This window comes from Drosophila ananassae, chromosome 3L (assembly GCF_017639315.1).
Source record: "Drosophila ananassae strain 14024-0371.13 chromosome 3L, ASM1763931v2, whole genome shotgun sequence".
NCBI lineage: Eukaryota > Metazoa > Arthropoda > Insecta > Diptera > Drosophilidae > Drosophila > Drosophila ananassae.
The window spans coordinates 17,682,230-17,701,161 of NC_057929.1; the positions used below are offsets into that span (position 1 = coordinate 17,682,230).

The 18,932-nt window shown below is 42.5% G+C and overlaps 1 protein-coding gene, 1 long non-coding RNA gene and 1 other non-coding gene across 5 annotated transcripts in view; 1 reads left to right on the forward strand and 2 right to left on the reverse strand.

Moving 5' to 3' along the window:
• Positions 1 to 24: 24 nt before the first annotated feature.
• Positions 25 to 8,168, reverse strand: LOC123256970 (protein FANTASTIC FOUR 1-like). Its single transcript, XM_044715850.1, has 2 exons — positions 7,583 to 8,168; positions 25 to 521 (listed from the first exon to the last, which is right to left on the reverse strand). The coding sequence occupies exon 2, from the start codon at positions 376 to 378 to the stop codon at positions 25 to 27; it is 354 nt and encodes a 117-aa protein (XP_044571785.1). The 5' UTR covers positions 379 to 521; positions 7,583 to 8,168.
• On the forward strand, positions 8,016 to 14,567 carry LOC123257289. 3 transcript variants are annotated; one of them, XR_006507323.1, is made up of 3 exons: positions 8,016 to 8,155; positions 13,422 to 13,628; positions 13,691 to 14,567. It is a non-coding gene; the product is annotated as an uncharacterized LOC123257289 (long non-coding RNA). The 3 variants fall into 3 exon arrangements; XR_006507322.1 differs by having other exon boundaries at positions 13,422 to 13,619; positions 13,682 to 14,566; XR_006507321.1 differs by having other exon boundaries at positions 13,682 to 14,562.
• Positions 14,568 to 15,901: 1,334 nt separating this feature from the next.
• LOC6493991 overlaps positions 15,902 to 18,932 on the reverse strand; it is a 66,751-nt gene continuing 63,720 nt past the window's right edge. The window contains exon 5 of the transcript XR_006507320.1: positions 15,902 to 17,779. This is a non-coding gene — a transcript (uncharacterized LOC6493991). The remainder of the gene's footprint in view (positions 17,780 to 18,932) is intronic.

Here is an 18,932-nt window from a genome sequence, read left to right on the forward strand (position 1 = left end):
TTGCACATTAAATGAGAGTAAGTTTCATTGGACTGGCTGCTGCGGCAGATGCTCCCCGCCCACGGCACCCTGATCCGACTCTGGATCCTGCTCTTGCTCCTGGCTGTGCTCCGTCTCCTCCTCTTCCTCCTGCTCCTGCTCCTCGTTCTGCTGATTGGCGTTGATCTGATCCTCGAGAGCACGCCGCTTTTCCAGCTCCCGTTGGCGCAGTCTCAGCAGCTGGGCGCCGCGGCTGCAGCAGGCGTGGGCGATCTCCTCCTCGTGGGCGGTGGCAGGCCGTCCGGCAGGATACAGGTCCTGGTTGTTGTGGTTCTGGTGGTGGCCCTGGTTAGTCAGCAGTCGCGTGGATGTCTGCAGCGCGTAGTTGAGATACTGCATTCGGTTCGATTTCGTTTTACCTTCCTGGCCACAGTGTGCGAATGGATTTTTCTATTTCTTTTCGTCCTTTTTCAGCTTTTACTTTGCCAAAAGTCGTCCTGAAGCTGAGCTGCTGGTGTCCTCCAGATGACTTTCAAGTCCTGCTGGAAAATACAGAAAAGGGAGAGAATTAATCAATGTTGGAATCACAAATGAATGAATAGCTATTCATGTTTTCAGTTGTGTTTGAATCAAAGATTAAAAATAAAAGGTAAAAAATATTGGATGAGAAGCTGGTATAATAAGCACTACTCCAAGCCACAACCTCCATCTTGGAGAGCCAGACACTCTTTGCTTGCTACCCAGTGGACATTAGGAAAATGAAATGTTGGCTACAAAGTGCACCTCCCTCTTTTCGGCTCAAAGTTGAAATATTCCCGCGTCCGCGGATCAGCTCCGCGAGTTCTCACACTCCTCAGTACTCACTCCGATATATGAGTATGAATAGTGAGCCATGGAGCCCCGATACACACCGATACAGTGACAGGGTGTTATTTATGAGGGCCATAAAGTAGGAAGAAGTCGCTGGCCAAGAAATGGCAAAGTGCACAGAATGAAAATGCAAGCGGCGTGCATATAGAATAGACAGGAGACGACTCTGCGATAATGGCCAGAAACATGCCATTAACAACAAGGGGAGCGAGGGGACTAGGGGGCGAGGGAGGAGTTGGCCGTGGGCCAACAGCCTGCGGGCCAACAAATGACAAGACATTAAAAGTACTTAAAGGATATTTGCATATTTTATGGCCAAACATAAATGCGGCTGATTACGAGAGGCAGTCGGAGTCGGACGTTCTGTGAAGTGGGAGGCTAGGACTGGCTGGCCTGTAGTGCTGTCGGAGGGAGTATTAGGTTCAGGTAAGATAGGGCATAAAATGTCCAAAAGTGTCCAACTCAAAAGGAGTAGAAGTCTAGGACAAATAGAAGACAAGTGACTGAAAAGGTTACGTCTTCAGAAACTAAAGAGAGAGTTGGAAGGCCTTCTCCCTAAGATTTCACCTCCAAGATCTGGCTTTAAAGCAAAGGCTTTAGGCCAAATATGAAGCCAATCTGGCATTACCACTGCCCATCTGCCCATCTTGTAAATAGTCATTTGCATACATGTGCCACGGGGGATGCCAATGATGCCGGGGAGTGTGTGGGACTCACTTCACTAAATTAGTTGGCAATTAGCAAAGTGACCGCACCTGCCACTCCGGCTGATTCCCAGCTGCTCCTGGCCCGGAAGAGCAGCCATCTCTAATTGCCTTCCTATGCCAATCGGAGCTTGGCCGAAAGTCAGTAGCCGCATCTTCATACACGGCCCACAACAACAGCCGTTTGGGCCATAAAGAGTTCGGTCGTAAAGCATTTAACGAGTCCTGGGGGAGGGAAGGATTCCTGCGGCCGGAGGGCGGCAGGTCCGAAATAAAATGCATCTGCAGTTATTATTGGGTCATATACATTACTCCGTAAATCCTGCTGCCCCGCAAAAGGTTATTAAATCTTTTTTAGTCCCCGGGCAGCGGCATGAAAAGATTTAATTGATTTTTTAGTGCCAAAAGTGGGAAGAAACTTTTCCGGGACTCATAACTGGGGGGCACTACTCCTACTAGTAGTAACTTGGAAATACATATACCTATAGTTTGGGGCAACTGTTTAGTTTTTTCTGGCTAACACCTTTGGAGTCGCTTTTGTTTTGGGGATCTGCTTTCCAATTAATTTCCAGACAAAGAGCCAGACTGCAACACGGCCGGCAATTAATTTTCACCATGGAAAGTACCTTTTTCCTGGATCAGGAGAGCTCTGCTCGCTGCCAGTGGCAGTGCCACTGCCAGTTGCCAATTCTCACGCTCAACGTGGCCGAAAGCCTTTGTAACTTATGTGGAAACGTGACATTTTCTCGGCTACTGGACAAAAATTGATGCCGCCGTCTTGAGACTTCTCAGATGAAGCTGGATGGCTGGATAGCTGGAGAGCTGGAGAGGATTGGTCCAGCATCAGCTAGTTGCTACAACAACTGTCTTGTTTCCTGGCCCGTACGTGTCTGGACTTTTTTCTCGGCCTGGCCGTATTGTTGCCCCTGTTGGCTGCTTTTTGCTGGCTTTGATGTCACACAATGACACAGTTTTTCACGTGCGGACCGCTCGTAATTTGTATTTGGCCCCGTCTCGCATTCGACTTGATCTCATCGAAAATGTCTTAATTAATTTGCGCTGGAAAGTGGCACAAAACCAGCTGCCCCAAGATCTTCTCAACTGAAGAAGCTGGCGCAAAAAAAAAAACTTACTTAATTTATGACTGACACGACACAAGATGACTTGGCATGAAGCCCCACAAAAGGTTTATGATTTTTTTCCTGTTTCAGTTTCGGTTTTCTTCACTTTTTTTTCGTTTTTTCGTTCACGGAGTCCTTTTCAACATCCTGTCTGCCTGTTGCTATTTGTTGCTGCTGTTTCCTGCCCCATCACCGCGACGCCACGCCCCCGGGGCCAGGGTAGCGAGGAGCCAGCGCCCCCCAGGGGCCTCAAAAAACACTTGAGCAAATGAAGCCCCCAAAGAGTCAATATGTGCCAGCGAGGGGAGTCGAGGGCCGTGTGCCATGTGCTATGTGTGCTTATGAAAAATATGTAACCCAAGACGGAGCTCGAGCACATAATGAGATACAAAAAACGCAAAATAAGGGAAGCCCAAAGCACCGGGGAATGAAACGGAAAGTACCAAGAAAAAAAGGAAGGGCTGGAGTTTAAAGAAGAGATGGACTAAGAGATACTCTGTAGTGGCTAGTATGTGGTTGGTATGGTCTATAGCTCTTCCAGTTAAAAGACCAACAAGAACCAATAGATTTCCCAGCTATTCCTTCCTAATTTCCTCCCAAATACAAGTCCTCTTTCCCCCAAATCCTTGCTGCTACCCTTTGGGCCAAAAGCTGCAGGCGAAACAAGCAGGCAAGTGCGATAAAAGCAGCGTCAAAAGGATTAGGGCATTGCAGTTTGCAAAAACACACATCCTGGGTGAGGGTGTGGGTGTGTATCTGTGTGTTCATGGCAGAGTCTGGGTGTGTGTGTGTAAGCAAACAGAACATGTCTGCGCGCCAAGGTGTGGGTGGCGCGCTTTTGTTTGTCCCAACAAAAGCCCAGAACTAGCAGGGAAAAAATAAAATAAAGTCCGAAAGGAAAAAAGGAAAAGTGTAAGGAACACGACCTGCTTGGAAACCAAAGAGCTCATAAAAGGAAACGCACATATGCACGAGCGTGTGGCACATTAATCACACTAAAGAGTTCTACAAAATGCATCTCGACCCGCCCGACACCTTGCCCGACTCCTGGCCCGACTCCAGGCCCGACTCCTGGCCCAAAGAGCCAAAGCCAAGAGTCGCTTTAGTTGTAGCCGGGCCGGCAGTTGTTGTTGTCACCACTTTAAGCCGTGGCTTAAAAATTGTAGCCGTCTCCCGCGGAAAGCGGCTTAAAAATGGAGCTTAGGCGGCCAAGAATCCGCGTCGTCCGCCAACGCCAACACTTGATGCTACAGTAAAGCCTTCCAAAAACTTAAAAATTTAAGAACAATTATAAAGATATATTATCTAAAGAATTGAATCTAAAGTTAATATATCTTCTCAATCAAAATATCTCTAACTTTCAGCTTACTGATCTCTTAGCTTACATATCTTTCAAAGCGAGTCCCTACTGTACCTCTCAAATATAAATGCAATATTCCTGCCACGGCAATGCTTTTTGTGAGCTTCGTTTTCTTTATTTGATTTCATTTTTTCTTTGTGAGGCGCTTTTCCTGTGAAAGAAACACCTTCAGCTTCAGTGCCCCCTCTACCACCCCTCGCCCAACTTTGTCTCAGCCCCTTCTTGGCCAAGTTCTTCCTCTTCTTATGGCTATGAGTCGCCTTATTATGTCGTTCTTAGCACTTTTGATTACTTTTTATCCGCTTTGGCCGCGGGTCTCATAGCTCACAGCTTTTTGCTTTCCGTGTTTGCCATTGCTGGCTTAAATCGTATCCTACTATATATTCATATATATATATATATATCCTCCCCCTCTGAAGCCCACCACTTGGTGTGACTAATGACATTGCAGAGCTCGGACAGCGTTTTCGTTTGTTTAGACCCTCTCAGCCAGATCCACATCCGAATCCGAATCGGAATCGGAGTCCCCATCCCCTTGGCTGTGATGTAAATAAATGAAATAGTATTCCTCTGCTGTTGTGTCCCGCCATGAAAAATTAACGCTGACCACTCTTGACTTATTTTTTTATTTTGTGGGTTTCTGTTATCTCTGGCTTTTATTCGCTGCGGACAGTTTTTGGCTCTTTGCTTTCATTTATCAACTAGCCAAGGGAAGAGATCTAGAAGAAGTAGTTTATTAAACTTAATGAGTAATATTATATACCCTAGTACATATGCCTATCATAAGCTATCATAAAACCAAGTTTCCTTATTTAAAATTAATTAATAAAACAAACAAAGAGTGCTCAGCAGAACCTCTTCCCTGGAATTAATTTACTTTATTACAAAAGAGAGGAAATAGAACCCTGTTCTATAGAAATGTTGCTATTTGAAAAGCATTAATCACAAGCATCCATAAAATTCCAAGTGCTTGGCTGGGAAAAAGAAGATAAATGGCAGGTAAATAGATTTCCCCCATCGATGACGGAAATGGAATAAGAACAGAGACCGTCTGGTAAGCCAAAAATAGTCAAATGATTTAGCTTTTTCGCATTACACATGCCCGCGTAATGCCCTCGAAGGTGGTAAGCCCCGGGAATAAATTCCATGGCCAAGCCACTCATACAGGGAGCTATAAAATCGAAACTCTGGGAGAATACCTATGCGAAACGGGTATGTAAATAGTGCATTGTTTCCCCCGGCCGAGTGACAAATGTGGCTCAATGCAATGTAATTTTCGTATGGGAAGTGCGTTGTGCGAATAAAGTGATATAGTCTTTGGACAGCAGTCTTATAATTGTTGCTTCTACGAATTCCAAACACTTTTAAGCCAAAAATGTTTACCTCTTTCGAACCAGAGACGCGCCCAGTTACCCGATTCATAATCATCGACAGCGGGGGCAGCCACATCAATATCAAAAGCAATTAAAATGCAAAGCCACAGATGCCGTCTCATAGGGTAGAAATGTGACGTTGATGAGGAGTTGCCCCCGCCGATGATTTTGTATTTTTTACTGCCTTTTTTGTGTGTGTCGTTTTGGATTTTTTTTTTTTTATTGAAATGTCGACATGCTTACTAATCAACGAAAGACTCGAAAAGAGCGTCAGTAGAACTTGTCATCCGCTGGTCCTCCTTTATTAATCATGCGCTGAATGCACAATCAAAAGATAGGTATCGGGTCTATATGGATGTCTGGGCACAGGAAATCGACTCCCCGGCATAATGGTTCGATATTACCGCTCTTTTAATCGTCAAAGAACCGTTGGCTTCGGCCCCAGATCCAAAATGTTCATTGGAGGCTTCAATGGCCAATGGACTCTAATTTATGCCCCACCGAGTCTTTATTGTTCTGTCGGCCTGACACTTTTCTTCGGTTCTGTTCTGTATGGCAATGAAAGTTTTCCGTTGCCTTCGTTGGCTTATAAAATATAAAAGGGAAATCCCTTTTTTGGCATCTGATGCAGCTCCGCACTGTTTAGGGCTGGGCTGTGGGCTTGGCCATCCATCCATCCCGGCCATCCTCTCTATTGACCCAGAAAAATGAAATACAATGAGAAAATGTTGCGCCCGCCTTTTTCTATTTATTTTTTTCGTTTGTTTGTAAGTGAAATTTTTTAACAAAAAAAATGAAAAATAGAAAAATGGAAAAGACGCTAAACAGTCAAAATGTCTTTCGAAGATGGTTTCCACGCGTTGGCGGTGACTGATGGGAAAAGTCTGGGAAGAGGTCCGAGGTAGGGACACATCTGCATGAAGTTGTTAGTTAATGAAACCGATAATGAATGGGTTAATAGATCTTTGTTGAAAGGGCGAGGCTTCAATGAAAGACTCTTCACTAATTGTGGGATATTAATGGAGGGATATGTAGTGTTCTATTGGAAAGGTTTGAAAAATATCCGATCTATTAATAACTATTTTCATCTAAAGAATGTAAGTCTGTATTTTTTAAATACGGGATGATGGGTATTTTTGATTTTTTATTTAAAAAAATATACTAATACAACACCTATTTGAATGTACAATGGAGAGACTTCAATTAAAAACTAATTGTAGAATATACCGAAGGCAGGTATTGTTCTTTTTTTTTAAATTTATAGAGGAGGATCTTGACGAGGACTATAGAGAATCTATAAACAAATATTTTCAATATACTTTTATGTATTATATATAAAAGAATAACATAACTCAGTGTTTTTAAGTATGGCATGAAAAAAACCTATTTTAATGGAAAAAGGCTTCAATGAAATCGTCTCTCCTTGTCTTTGTTATTTTGGGATATTAAGAGCAAATATTGTTATTTTTAGGGTTAGTGCTATTACTTCTATCACTAGTGTTATTTTAAAGTACGGGATGATAAGTATTTTTGATTTTGTATTGACCCTTGACCCTCACCCTTGAAGGAGCTTTCCCTTTACGAATTTTTCCAAAATAGATGATAAATAAAAAAATATTTTGAAGTAAAGAATATAATTAGGTATTTTACGTATTAAAAGATTAACAAGTACGGTATGATAGGAATTTTTTAAAATTGTAAAATAAATTAATTCAAAAATTTTACTATCGCTTCTTTCTTTTTTTACAATAAGTTTTGTGAAAATGTTAAAAAAATTCGAATATTTTGGGCCATCATGCATTTGCATAATTGATTAAAAGAGATGATTTTATTAAATAGTTGTGTAATAAAATGTGTGTTTTCAAGTTTTCCCACAATCAAGGGCCTATGAAATGCCCCACTCCAATCCAGCTCAACTCCAATTCTCCAGTCCCCATATCTGACCCCAATCCAGAGCCCTTAATTTGATAAGATCTCCCACAAAACCAAATCAAATTAAGCGATGAGAAATGATGTGACATTCAATGGCAACTGCCCTGGCAGACTGGCCAAAAACCAAAAAATTACAAAAACACTTTATTAATATCCGATATTTAACCCAATTTCTAGAGCATGACGCTAATTGTATTTTAAATATTATGGCCAACAGCCACACACTCGATGTCGATGGCTCACCTATGGCTCCAAAAGCGGCCGAAAAGAAGAAGAAATCCAACAGAGATCCACAATTTGCCGTTAAATTCGACAAATACAAATTCACACTTCCCCGCTTCTGCTGTTATTATTTTTTTTTTTTTTTGGTAATGGTTTCAAATCAATTAACACGCACACACAAAAAGCAAAACTCTTTTCTATTTGCTCCCCAAACACTTTGTATTCTTATCTCTTTCACTTTGTGGCTCAAAACGTAAGTATTTCGTAATATCGGGCGTATTGGGGAAATTTCTTTTTCTGCACAAAGAACCTTTTTTTTTTTTACTTTCACACTGTGACGAAACCCGATCCGTATTTCTTCTCCATTTGCCAATTTGCATAAAAAACGAAACGAATTTCAGTTGGACGATCAAAGCCGCGCAGCAGCCTAAGAAGTATCTCGCGTGGGCCGTTGCGCACGCGCACAGATCCTAAGCTCGCTCGTGTTGTTGTCTGCCGCTTGTAATATATTATATATATCGGATATATATTCTAGTCGATCGCGTAAGAGAGAAACCGAACCGGTCGGAGCGACGAGCTCCAAGCTAATGAAAAGTAGGGTTCTTGATAATAACCAACTTTTGGTTTTCACATTTTGGGCGATTTTTTTTCGAGTGTGTCGTGGTTCGTTTCGAACTCACTCGGGCCTGTTGATCAAGGTTGGGTATTGCGTGAGCGAGAGGTGGCTATAAGATCCCCTCCTCGGCTCTTGTTCCACACGACATGTTGCATGGGTTGTTTTGCTGGGCCAGAACGAGAGATCCGGCTTCCCATCTCTGTCCCATCCAACATGTCGTGTCGAGCCCCGAAGTCTGTTGTTCTGAGCCGAAGTTTAAGCCAGAACCCCAGTTTAAGCCAACATGTCTCTGCCGCAGTCGGCGTCGCTGTTAAGTAGCCGCTCCCTAACAGACCTCTGTTAAATCTTAAACTGTGTGTGTGAGGTTTGTTATTTTTTTAAATCCATTTTTTTGTCCACCTCCCGGTCTGTTTGGGGCTCTAATTTCTAAGCAAATGCTAAAGATTCGGTGTTTTTTCGGATTCTTTGTTGGGATTCTACGAGAGATTCCCTAAGATAAACAACAAACAGTTGTTTAATAGTTTTCTTTGAATTTTGAGCATTTTTACGATGGCACTGCGAGCGTTTGATTTGTTTGCTGAGAAAGGCGACTCTGCGTTGGTTAGCAGGTATTTAAGTTTCATTAACATTTCGCCCCCCGGAGGCGGAGGAGGGGGAGCTGAAGAAAGGTCTGTGTCACCTTTATTCGGTGGCATCGTTATATTTTGTCGCTGCCCCTTTGTGCGTGTGAATTTTTTATGGTTCATTAAAATTAAAAGCAGAGTTTCTTCCCCTTCGTAGTTTATTTATAGCGGCAGATTGGCATTTAGAATATGGGGAGGGGCGAATGGGAAGACTGGGCCGACTGGAAGACTGTGGGAGACGAATTTGATTCTTTGCCCGAATCTTAGTCGCGAGGCAATGAACTCGCTGGGCCAAAACCCATTGAGCATCGCGATTTGCGTTGCAGGCCTGGCAGTATGGCCGTATGGCCTGGAGATTTCCGCGAGAGAAAGAGGCAGCAGAAACTGTCACAGGTATGATTTACGACAAGTAAACTTTAGAATATTCAATCACATAACACACACAACATACACTGAGACACACACACTTCGTCGCGGACATGAAAACCTTTCAAAATGCCGCAAGGCCAAAGCCATCAAAAGACCCATAAAAAAAGGCAAAGCATGAAATATGAGCACAAATTATGAACAGACATCACGTCAAAGGATTAACAAGACCGAAAAGTCTGAAATGCTGAAATCTTGCAGATTTCAAGGAAGTCAGTCCGTCACTCCGCCAGTCTGCGGTCAATTTCTTCTCCGCCAGAACGTATTCTCGAAGCGATAAAAATCTAACAAAGTATACTATACTGGTATATGGTATGGTGTATGGTTGTGTTTTCAGACCGGGCGCGTTAAATGGTCAACACCCATTTATGTGCGAAGGGCCTTTGAAGTCCAGTGTTTAAAATGCAGATTATGTGCGTTGATTAAATATTGTTTTTTAATTTCTTTTCTGCCTCTGAGCTGTCTAAAATTAAAAATGCACAGGCATGGGGAAAAATGCATAGGAAAAGATTTGATTTTTCTGGCTGCCTGGCTGTATTTGTTGTATTTGTATCCCATATGCCGAGCACGTTGGCCAGCATAATAAAAAGAAAACACACACACTGGCTACAGGGTAGGGGGAGAATGAAAATATCAAACAATAATGGTAGGGGAGGATGGGGAAATTCTGAAAGGCGTGGCCAGAAAAAGGGGGAAACACATGCGTCGCTTATCAGCGCAAGTTCGTTGCCTGAGTCTTTCGTTTTGTCGGCCTTATCAGCTCTGTGGAAATCGCTTGGAATGAACGGTAAAAGGGATTTATCAGGAAACTGCTGCTGCTGCAGATTTGCATAACACATACTGGGATCGGGATCGGACAGAAAAATAAATCTCTCCGGATTTTGTTCGCCTTTGTGCGTGCGCCAATTCGGAACACTGAGAAAAATTCGCATTTCAAACTTTTGTACGTTCTTGTGCGAAACTTATCTTTTTTTTTGCTTAAAACCCTGAATTTCTTCCAGTGCAGACAACCCACACAGTCCTGATCATCTCGGAACCACTCTGCTCCCCACTCGCTCATGCAAATGAAGCAATCTAAAATTAGCTGCAACTTTTGTTAGGCTTCAGTGACTCTGCTTGCACTTTTTGTCGTTGCCTTGTTATTTTTTGTTTCTTATTTCAGTTTTTTTTTTATACACATACTCTTTTTATTTCTGTTTTGAGCGTCTCTTGCTTGCCGCTGCCTTTCTTTGGAAAGCTTGTCCGCCCGTTGATTGATTGCCGCTGCAGATGCGGGCTGGGTCTTCCCTGAATGGCGACTCCGGGATCTGGAGTCCGAAGCCTCCACTGCGGGCTTAACCTTTGTGCACTCTCTTCCTACTTCGTCTCGTTGTCTTCGCCTCCCTGGCCCAATCGGACTCCATCTTTGCTTTACATTTGACTGCGGCTTGGCCTCGGCTCTTTGATTTTTACGCTTAATTTGGCTTTGATTGATGTTTTAGAGTTTGATTCGTACGAAAAGTTAGTTGGAGCGGCGGTTCACTGAACCTGCCAACTGCACTGGTCAAGCGAGGGGGGTTTTTTAAGTACTAATCGGCAGTTGAGATGGGAAAATATTCAAAATAAAACGATATTCTTGAAGTACTTTCTTAAATAAGTTATTTATTAGGGGTTTGCATTAATATTTCAATAAAATGTTGCCAATAAAATGTTACATTTTAGTATTAATCACAATGACTTCTACTTCTGATAAAAAGAAAAGTGTACACTCCACCCTCGCTGTAGTCTCTATTTTCATAACTCATACGAACTCTGATGGCTGACAACTCAACTTGCATTCTTTGGCTTCCTATCTCCATCGCCCCATCAACCACTACCTGTGGAGGTAGAAACCACCGCACCACCAGACATATAAATAAGACACATTCATCAACCAAACAGCTGACCCACTTTGCTGCTGGAACTGTTGACTGCCCTTTTGTGATTTGGACACAGGTTGGAAAGCAATTAATTACATTACAACGTGGCCACCAGCAGCACCACTGCCACCAATACCAGGAATACTACCGCCATTTCGGCCAAAACAACAACAGTCAGGCACTCTGAAATTGTTAACAGCTGAAAAGGCGGCGTCAATCAATCAGCAAACATTTTGCCAGTCAATGGCCTCGGCCAGAGTCAAAAGCAAAATATATAGACGGGTGTATGCGGAGGTTCTATGCTGGGAGCAGGAATCGGAATCCCGACTTCACGCTCCGAGTGCCATTATCATTATTTATTTGGTGCGACAATCGTTTCGCCACCAATTAGGGCGAGAAACGCGAACATTTTTCATTCTCTACGGCAGGGCAGGAATGGCGGAAAGTTGCCAATTTGGCTTTCGTTTTCGGTTCACTTATGGCCATGTTCTCAGGCGACTTTCGGTTCTATGCACGTTAGATACAGTGATCAATGGCTAATAGGGACTGCAATTTCCTTTCATTTGCCAGGGTTTCTACAAAAACAGTTTGGGGAGAAGCAATTGTTCAAAATTGAAAAGCAACTTCCATATCTTTGGGCAAGTCTTTGAGGCATTTTAGTTGAGTGATGCCTGTGGTTCTCCATTTCTATTTCCGCGCCTTAATGGGGCTGCAAGTTCAAATGGCTGCGAGCTGGAAACTGGCTAAAACAATGCCCTGTTATGGATCCGCTTAACAAGGATGATGGCTTCCAGCCAGCGGCAGTAAAGTCAACCGGCAGAGAGGCGGTGGATTCCATATTCAAATGCGAGCAAACATGCACAGCATCCGCACACAGCATCCTGTAGCACCAAAAACCAAGGGCAGCTCCGCCAAATTCGACAAGAAAACAAAACTCCGCGAAACAGGCAAAAAAAAATATCGCAAAAAAAAGAGAGACACGGGCGAAGAAACGACTTTCGGCATCACGTTTCACGAATTCGCAGCAGAACACGGCTCCGACTTCTGGCACATTAAAAGAAAACAAAAGCAGTGAAACACCCAGAGTAGAAACACAAAAAAGGGGCAACAACAAAGCCCCGAACCACACACAAAAAGATTGAAATAAGCCTGGCTTAGAGCCGGAGCAATAAGTAAAAGTTGGAGAACTGGCGAAGAAGCTGCTGCAGCTCCAGAAGCAATCTTTGTAATGTATGCTCCTCCTGGATGCGATTCATTGTTCGACTCCTCCGCTTCCGCCACCGCCCACACCTACCCCACCACTCATAGTATATATATATATTTTTTTATATAGTTCCCCCGCTTTCATGATCGGCGGTTCTGCACGCGCTCACGTTTGGGAGCATCGGGAGCAGCGCAGTATTGGGAGAAAATTGCAAATAGAGGAAAACAAATCTAAGACTCTTGCCAAGTCTTTAGTGACTGGCTAATGCTCTGGAAAATTTATTAAACTCAATATAAATGGAGGGAAAAATTTGGATTTTATTTGTTCAAGTTTAAAAGTTTAATTTTTGTTGGATAATCTATATCCAAGAAAGAAAAAGTTAAAAGCCATGAAAAGAGATATAACTAAGCTAAACGATTTAAACAAGCTTCCCTTGATTTTAATAGTCTTTTCTTTGCGTCTGTTTTTTAATAGTTTAGCTTTAAATTTTATTTTATTTGAAGAAATTTTAATATGATATATTCCAATACCAATAATATTAACTAGTTTTATTAAATTTAAAAAAATATATATGTATATTAGAACAAAAGAAAGTAAACTAAAATTCAAAGTAAAGACTCTAAATTCAACTCTCCTTTATTTTCAAAAGTATTTAATGTTTATAAATTATATAAATCTATTTTCCGGCCTAAGAAAATACTCTGCCCCATTAAAATCAAACAAATTCCCAAAAGTACCAGACTCAGAAAATCCAATCAATTGAAACTTTGGATATAAATCCCATTGCAGGGCATTCAGCCAAGCAATAAATGCTCATGCATTTTCCTTTTTAATTTCTCCAACGGATAAAGTGAAAATTCCCCAGTCTGTTCTTGCGACTTTCCCCCGGAAAACCCCTCTGCCGGGGGCCTGGCCCCTTTCTTCCATTTCCCTGGCTCTATTCGATGGGTTCACTTTTTCGTCGCCTCCAATTGACATTTGGGCAGTCATGCACTTCCTTTTCCTTTTTGCTAATTTATCGCAAGCATATGTGTGTGTGTGTGAGTGTGTGTGTTAGCCTTCTTTAAGCCTTCGATGCTGCCTCTTCTTTCAGTCAGGCTGCAGCTATGGAGCTACCGAGTGCAACTGCAGTTGCATTCTTATCGAAACCGCACAATCAGCAAAGGGAGGGGAAAAAGGGAAAAAGCCAATCACTGGTAATGATGACGACGACGACGATGATGATGATGATGATGTGAATGTGGATGCCACGGAGGTTGCTGCTGCAGCTTCAGCTTCAGAAGCGGATGCGGTATGAGGGGTAAGGGTGAGTGCAAAAGTTACAATTTCAAAACAAATAAATTCATGCTGCAGGCTAAAAAGGGCAGCCCCAAATGGTCGGATGTCGGAGGACGGCGAAGGAACGACGGAGGACGAAGGAGCGCTTCTTAGCCCAAGGCAAACAAATCAAGGAGCGACAGGGACAACCACTCGGCGACCGGAGCTGCAACTGCAACGGCAGCTTCAGCGGCGAGGCGACTCTCTTTTTGCCTGCAGTTAAGTGCAATGGGGCTTGACTTCAATTGTTCTGCTGAAGCCAGAAGGAGCTCCAACTCCAATAATAAAAACAAAAACTAAAAACAAAAATTAAATAGTAATTACACGACAGCTATAAAGGTTCTGGAAAGGGTTTAGGTTTCAAATTTAATTTCCCTTAAAATTAGAAACTTAAAACGTTTGAAGTTAAAAGTCGTTCATTCCAAATAATTTTGTTTTTATGAGGATCATGAATACTTTTTCAGAAAATGGTGTCTTTATGGTACATTTTATTCTGAAGAGTTCTAAGGGTTGACAAGACTTCAGAGTATATCTTTGAAGAAACAGAAATGATACCAATACTAAATTAATGTCTAAAAGAAGTAGAGATATAAAATCTTAAATATTAGGCACATGGTTGTAAGATATAATCCAAATGCATGGCCGTTGTCGCTAGTACTCCTGCTTATATTAACACATAATAATATTATATATAGGTTTTATACAAAAAAAAAAAATCATTATACCAATAATTTGAAAAATTTATACACATGTGTATGTGTGAAATTTACACTGTGAACTATATATTATGACCTATATATTGACTTATATCATGTAATTTTGTAACCTTTGTAAATTTATACACCTTGTTTATGAAATTCAATTAATTATTTTAAACAAAAAATTAACTAAGTTCAAACAATGATTGATAGACTAGATATACTATCTCTCCAAAAATATATTATTTTTTTCAGTGTTCTGCTCCTTGTACTTTTTTTGTACAGCTTCTACAACAATAATCCATTCCAAACGCCCACATCTTGGCTGACTCTTTCATTTGACCCCCTCGGTCATGCCATTTGTTTGCTCATTTGCTTATTTGCATGGAAGCTGGCAATGTCGTGCTTAGCCCCCTCCGGGCCCACCCATGTCCTGGCCCCACTCCTGGCTATCTGTGTTTGTGTAAGGCTTCCTGGCCAAGACTCCTGGCGACTCGAACGCCCGGCATCCATATGCATGTTTTGATTTCGTTTTTAATTTCAGTTTCATTTGTGGGACTTCGGCAGGCTGTCTCAGCATGCAATTGTTCTGTTCCTGCCTGACAACTTTTGTTCTATTTATACAATACTAGTATTCGTATTCGTTTTTGTTTTCAGCCGTTTCCCCAAAGTCAGCACATTGAACTTGGCCAAAAGGCAAGGGGGAACAAATATAAGTTCTAACAGGCTGACAGAGCATTCAAACAATATTTTGCCTTTTGGCTTGGCCTTTTTGTCCCCAGCTGGCTGGTTGTTGTTTGTTTGTTTTGGCCACGCCTCTCCGCTCCTGGCGCCCTCCATCACCTTTGTTTTTTGTTGGCCAAGAGAAAGTTTTACGACCAAGTAAGTAAATAGAAAGGATGAGATGCAAAGTGCATACAAAACAAGGGATATTTTATTAATAAAGTGTTTTAAGACTTCATTAATAATTCATAAATAAATGCTGTTGCCAATCAACGCTCATTAAAGTCAACCACTCTTAACCTTGAACTTGGATAAAGAGAAAAGGAAGCTTCGATCTTACCACCTCGGCTGGCAAGGTCAGCTAGGCAAATTCAGCGAAATAACTAAACCAAAGCAGTCGGGCAACCCACTCTCCCCTGTGAGGGGCCACCCACCCCCTACCTGAACAAAGCTTAGACTAACGTAATTTAATAAAACGTTTAGCCGATTAGATACGTTCGGTGTATGCACTAAAATGTATCCATTAGATACGCTATCTGGACCCAGCGCCCAGACACCGCGATACAGATACAGATGCAGATACAGGCGGCATGCAGCAGCCAGCCAGCAAGTGCAACGAACGTTGCCAAAGCGTCTGCGGCAGCAAAAGTGGTAACAAAAGTGGCAGCAAAAGCGGCAGCTGCACTTGCACCGAGGCCCAAAACGCTAACGAGACTTTGGCCACGCTCGCCGCGACCGTCTTGGCCAAAACAACAACAACATCTACAACCAAAGCCAATGCAACATGGTCTCTGGACGCTCCCTTTTACCACAAGACGTTTTTACTTTTGGCCGATCGTGGCTCTTACTCTCAGCTCTTGGCCGTTGGCTGTTGGCTGTTGGAAGTTGGCTCTTGGCCATGGTAAATCTGCGCTGCCAATCGCTGAAATTATTGCGCTCAATCTTTGTTATTAGATTAACTTCTATTTTGTTTTCCTATTTGACTTTGCCATAAAAGCGAATCGGTTGAGGTTGGCCTGCCTGCCAGCCAGCCAGCTAGCCATCCAGCCTGCAGTAACTACCAAAAAGGGTATTTATGACTTGGCCATAATGTTTGGTCAGCAAACCAAAGAAAAAAGGGAAAGGAACTGCAGAGGGCCGGGAAATTGGTTGCAGTTTGGGCATTCCAACTGATTGGACTATGACGGCGCACATTCGGCCCGGCAAGATGGGCCTAATGATGTTTACGTTTGAAATATGATAACAAATTTTGTTTGCCTTGAGATTCTAGCCATGGCTGGGGGATTCTCGCTAAAAACAAACGCTCGCTTCCCGGACTTCCAGGCCAAACAAAGAATCCTGAACAAAAAGATGGCCGAGTGGATTCTTTACCTTTTATTTTCAATCAGAATAATGTTTGTTTTGATATCTGATATCCTCTGAAATATCTTTACATATTTCTTAGCCAAATTCTTTTACCAAAACAATCTTTAAAAATAAAAATTTAACTTTTTTTATAGAGTATTTCCAATGCGATCTTAGTTCTTAACGAAGATCAACTTTCTTGTTATCTGCTGCCGCTGTATTGGCCATTTGAAAACTGAAAGTGCGCCCGGTCAGCGTCTAAGTCGGAACGTGGTCGGAACGAGAGGGTTATATGGCTATATCCATAGCCAGGGCCATTGAATTAGCCATGCCCAGACAGGCACTCTTCCTCAGTTTCAGTTTTGGCTTCATTTGTTTTTAGTGCCTGGCATTTTGTAGTCATGTCCATTACAAAAGCGGCTGCGGTTTTCCTAGCCTCCGAGCCACCGATCCTTTCGACCATCTTCTGCCTCTGGTTTATCAGTCTGGAGTGCCTGTTTTGGGCTTTTTAAATTGGTTTTGTGCTCGCTGCCTCCCAACCTGGCTAGCTGGCCTGCCAAACTTGTGGCTCATCAATTGCAATTGCATTGGCAATTCCAGTTGCCAGTCGCAAGTTGCAAGTTGCAAGTTGCCAGTCTCTATTCTACATAACATTTGTGGCATTTAGAAAGGCCAACTTTCCTCGATTGCCCCTGGAGCTGTGGTTGTGATGCAACTTTCGTTGTCAGCCAGCTTGCGTCATTAGCTATTAGATTCTTTAATGATTTGAAAAGAAAGCTGGCTACGGAAGGGGCTAATAAATTAGGAAAGCTATTTCGCAACATCTTTTTCTCTCTCTGTATACGTGTGACAAGTGCGGCGTAATTGAAAGAAATTAATGAAATAAAAAAAAGGCAAGTCCCGTCCAGGCTGCAGCGACAACAATAATCATGATGCTCGGGCTGATGACGATAATGTGGCACGGAAGTGGGTTAAGCCGCTTAAATGTTCTGCCCCCGCCTGCCAGTCGCCTCCTCTTGCCACTTCGCGTTCTTACCAACTTTTTGTACGTGCACTGCTGTCGCCGAAACGTCTGAAAATCCGTCCAAAAAGCAACGCGGCAGAAGAGTAGGTGAGGATGAGGGTGAGGATTTCTTCTTTCCTGAATTTAAATTGCACACGCATCAAAATTAAGCTGGTCGCAATTAAAAGCAGAGAAAGTGAATCCCAACCCGGCCAGGCCACCGTCTTCAGATTTATCTCTTAACCGCTCTTGATGGCCGTTTTGAAGCTTTTACTCACGCGTGCCACGGTTCTACCAGTTTTTTGGATTCGGGTTTATGGGGTCAGCTGCCCTTCCAGAGTTGGCACGGTGGCTTTTTCAACTTACCTGCAAATAGATAGAAATCCCAGATAAGCATTAACAACATTTATGTGTAATTTGTTTTAACAACACAGCCACAGAAAAAAGAAACTGATTTATGATGGCTGGACTAATGGTTAATGTTTTTATTAAGTGAAAATTATTAAAACCATTTTTATCTGCTGCTGCTGCCAGATGCTTGATGGTTGATGGCCCACAAAAATATAATTCAGGTTTAGTGGCTCAAAGTGGAACTTGGAAAGTGAACCATTTAAGCCAATTACTTTTTGCCTATTTAAGTTCTGGGCTATAACTCTTAAAGAGCAAATATTCTTAGAGGAGAGAAGCTTCTCATTTCGTATTCGGATCACAGGCTTATCGACATGAAAATGGTATCAACAAATTATGGATTTTTCAAACAATTTCACTCGGTTCCCACATTTGAGGAGCGAGCAGGTGCCAGCCGGGCCTAAACAAGTTTTCAGTATTAATTCCTGGCCTAAACACACAAGTCCCAGTCCGGTCAGGTACGATCCGATCATCTTCAGGTCTAGACGTCGCCAGAGCCAGAGTCGATTCCTTAATGAAAAGTTGGCGCCTGATGCACCACCCATTTTCCTAGCCACTTCCTAGCCATCTCATTGGAAGGCGTCAAGTGCTGTAAATTGGAAATTTAATTAAAGAACTTTCCTGCACTTGGCCTAATGCCGGCCTGGTCTTGGCCAACGGCATTGCATAAATTAGCCAAACAAAAGCTTATCGAACCGCAGGCACCGCCTTCATGGCCAACAAATCAACGCAAATCGCTGTCAATAATAATACATAGAGCCCCCAAACCAGACCGTCACAAAAGCTTAATTTTGTAGACCGCAAAAAGCAAAAAAAAAAATAAAATCAAATCAAATAATTTGGTTCTCTTTTTTATTCGTATTTTGTTTTGATTCACACGCTTTTTGATTTTAAACAATCGGCCAACATAGACGTCAATGTCCCCCACAGTCCAGTTGGGTCTGTCATTTGTCGTTCACGCTTGTGGCCAGCAAATTTGTTAAAAAAAATGGTAAAAACTAAAAAAAGTGTAATATTAGCCATAAGGTCAGAAAATGTAAATGCGAGGGAGTTGGGGACGCAGAGGACAGACTTGTGGATTAACTTGGAACAGTTATGGGTCCAAGAGTTG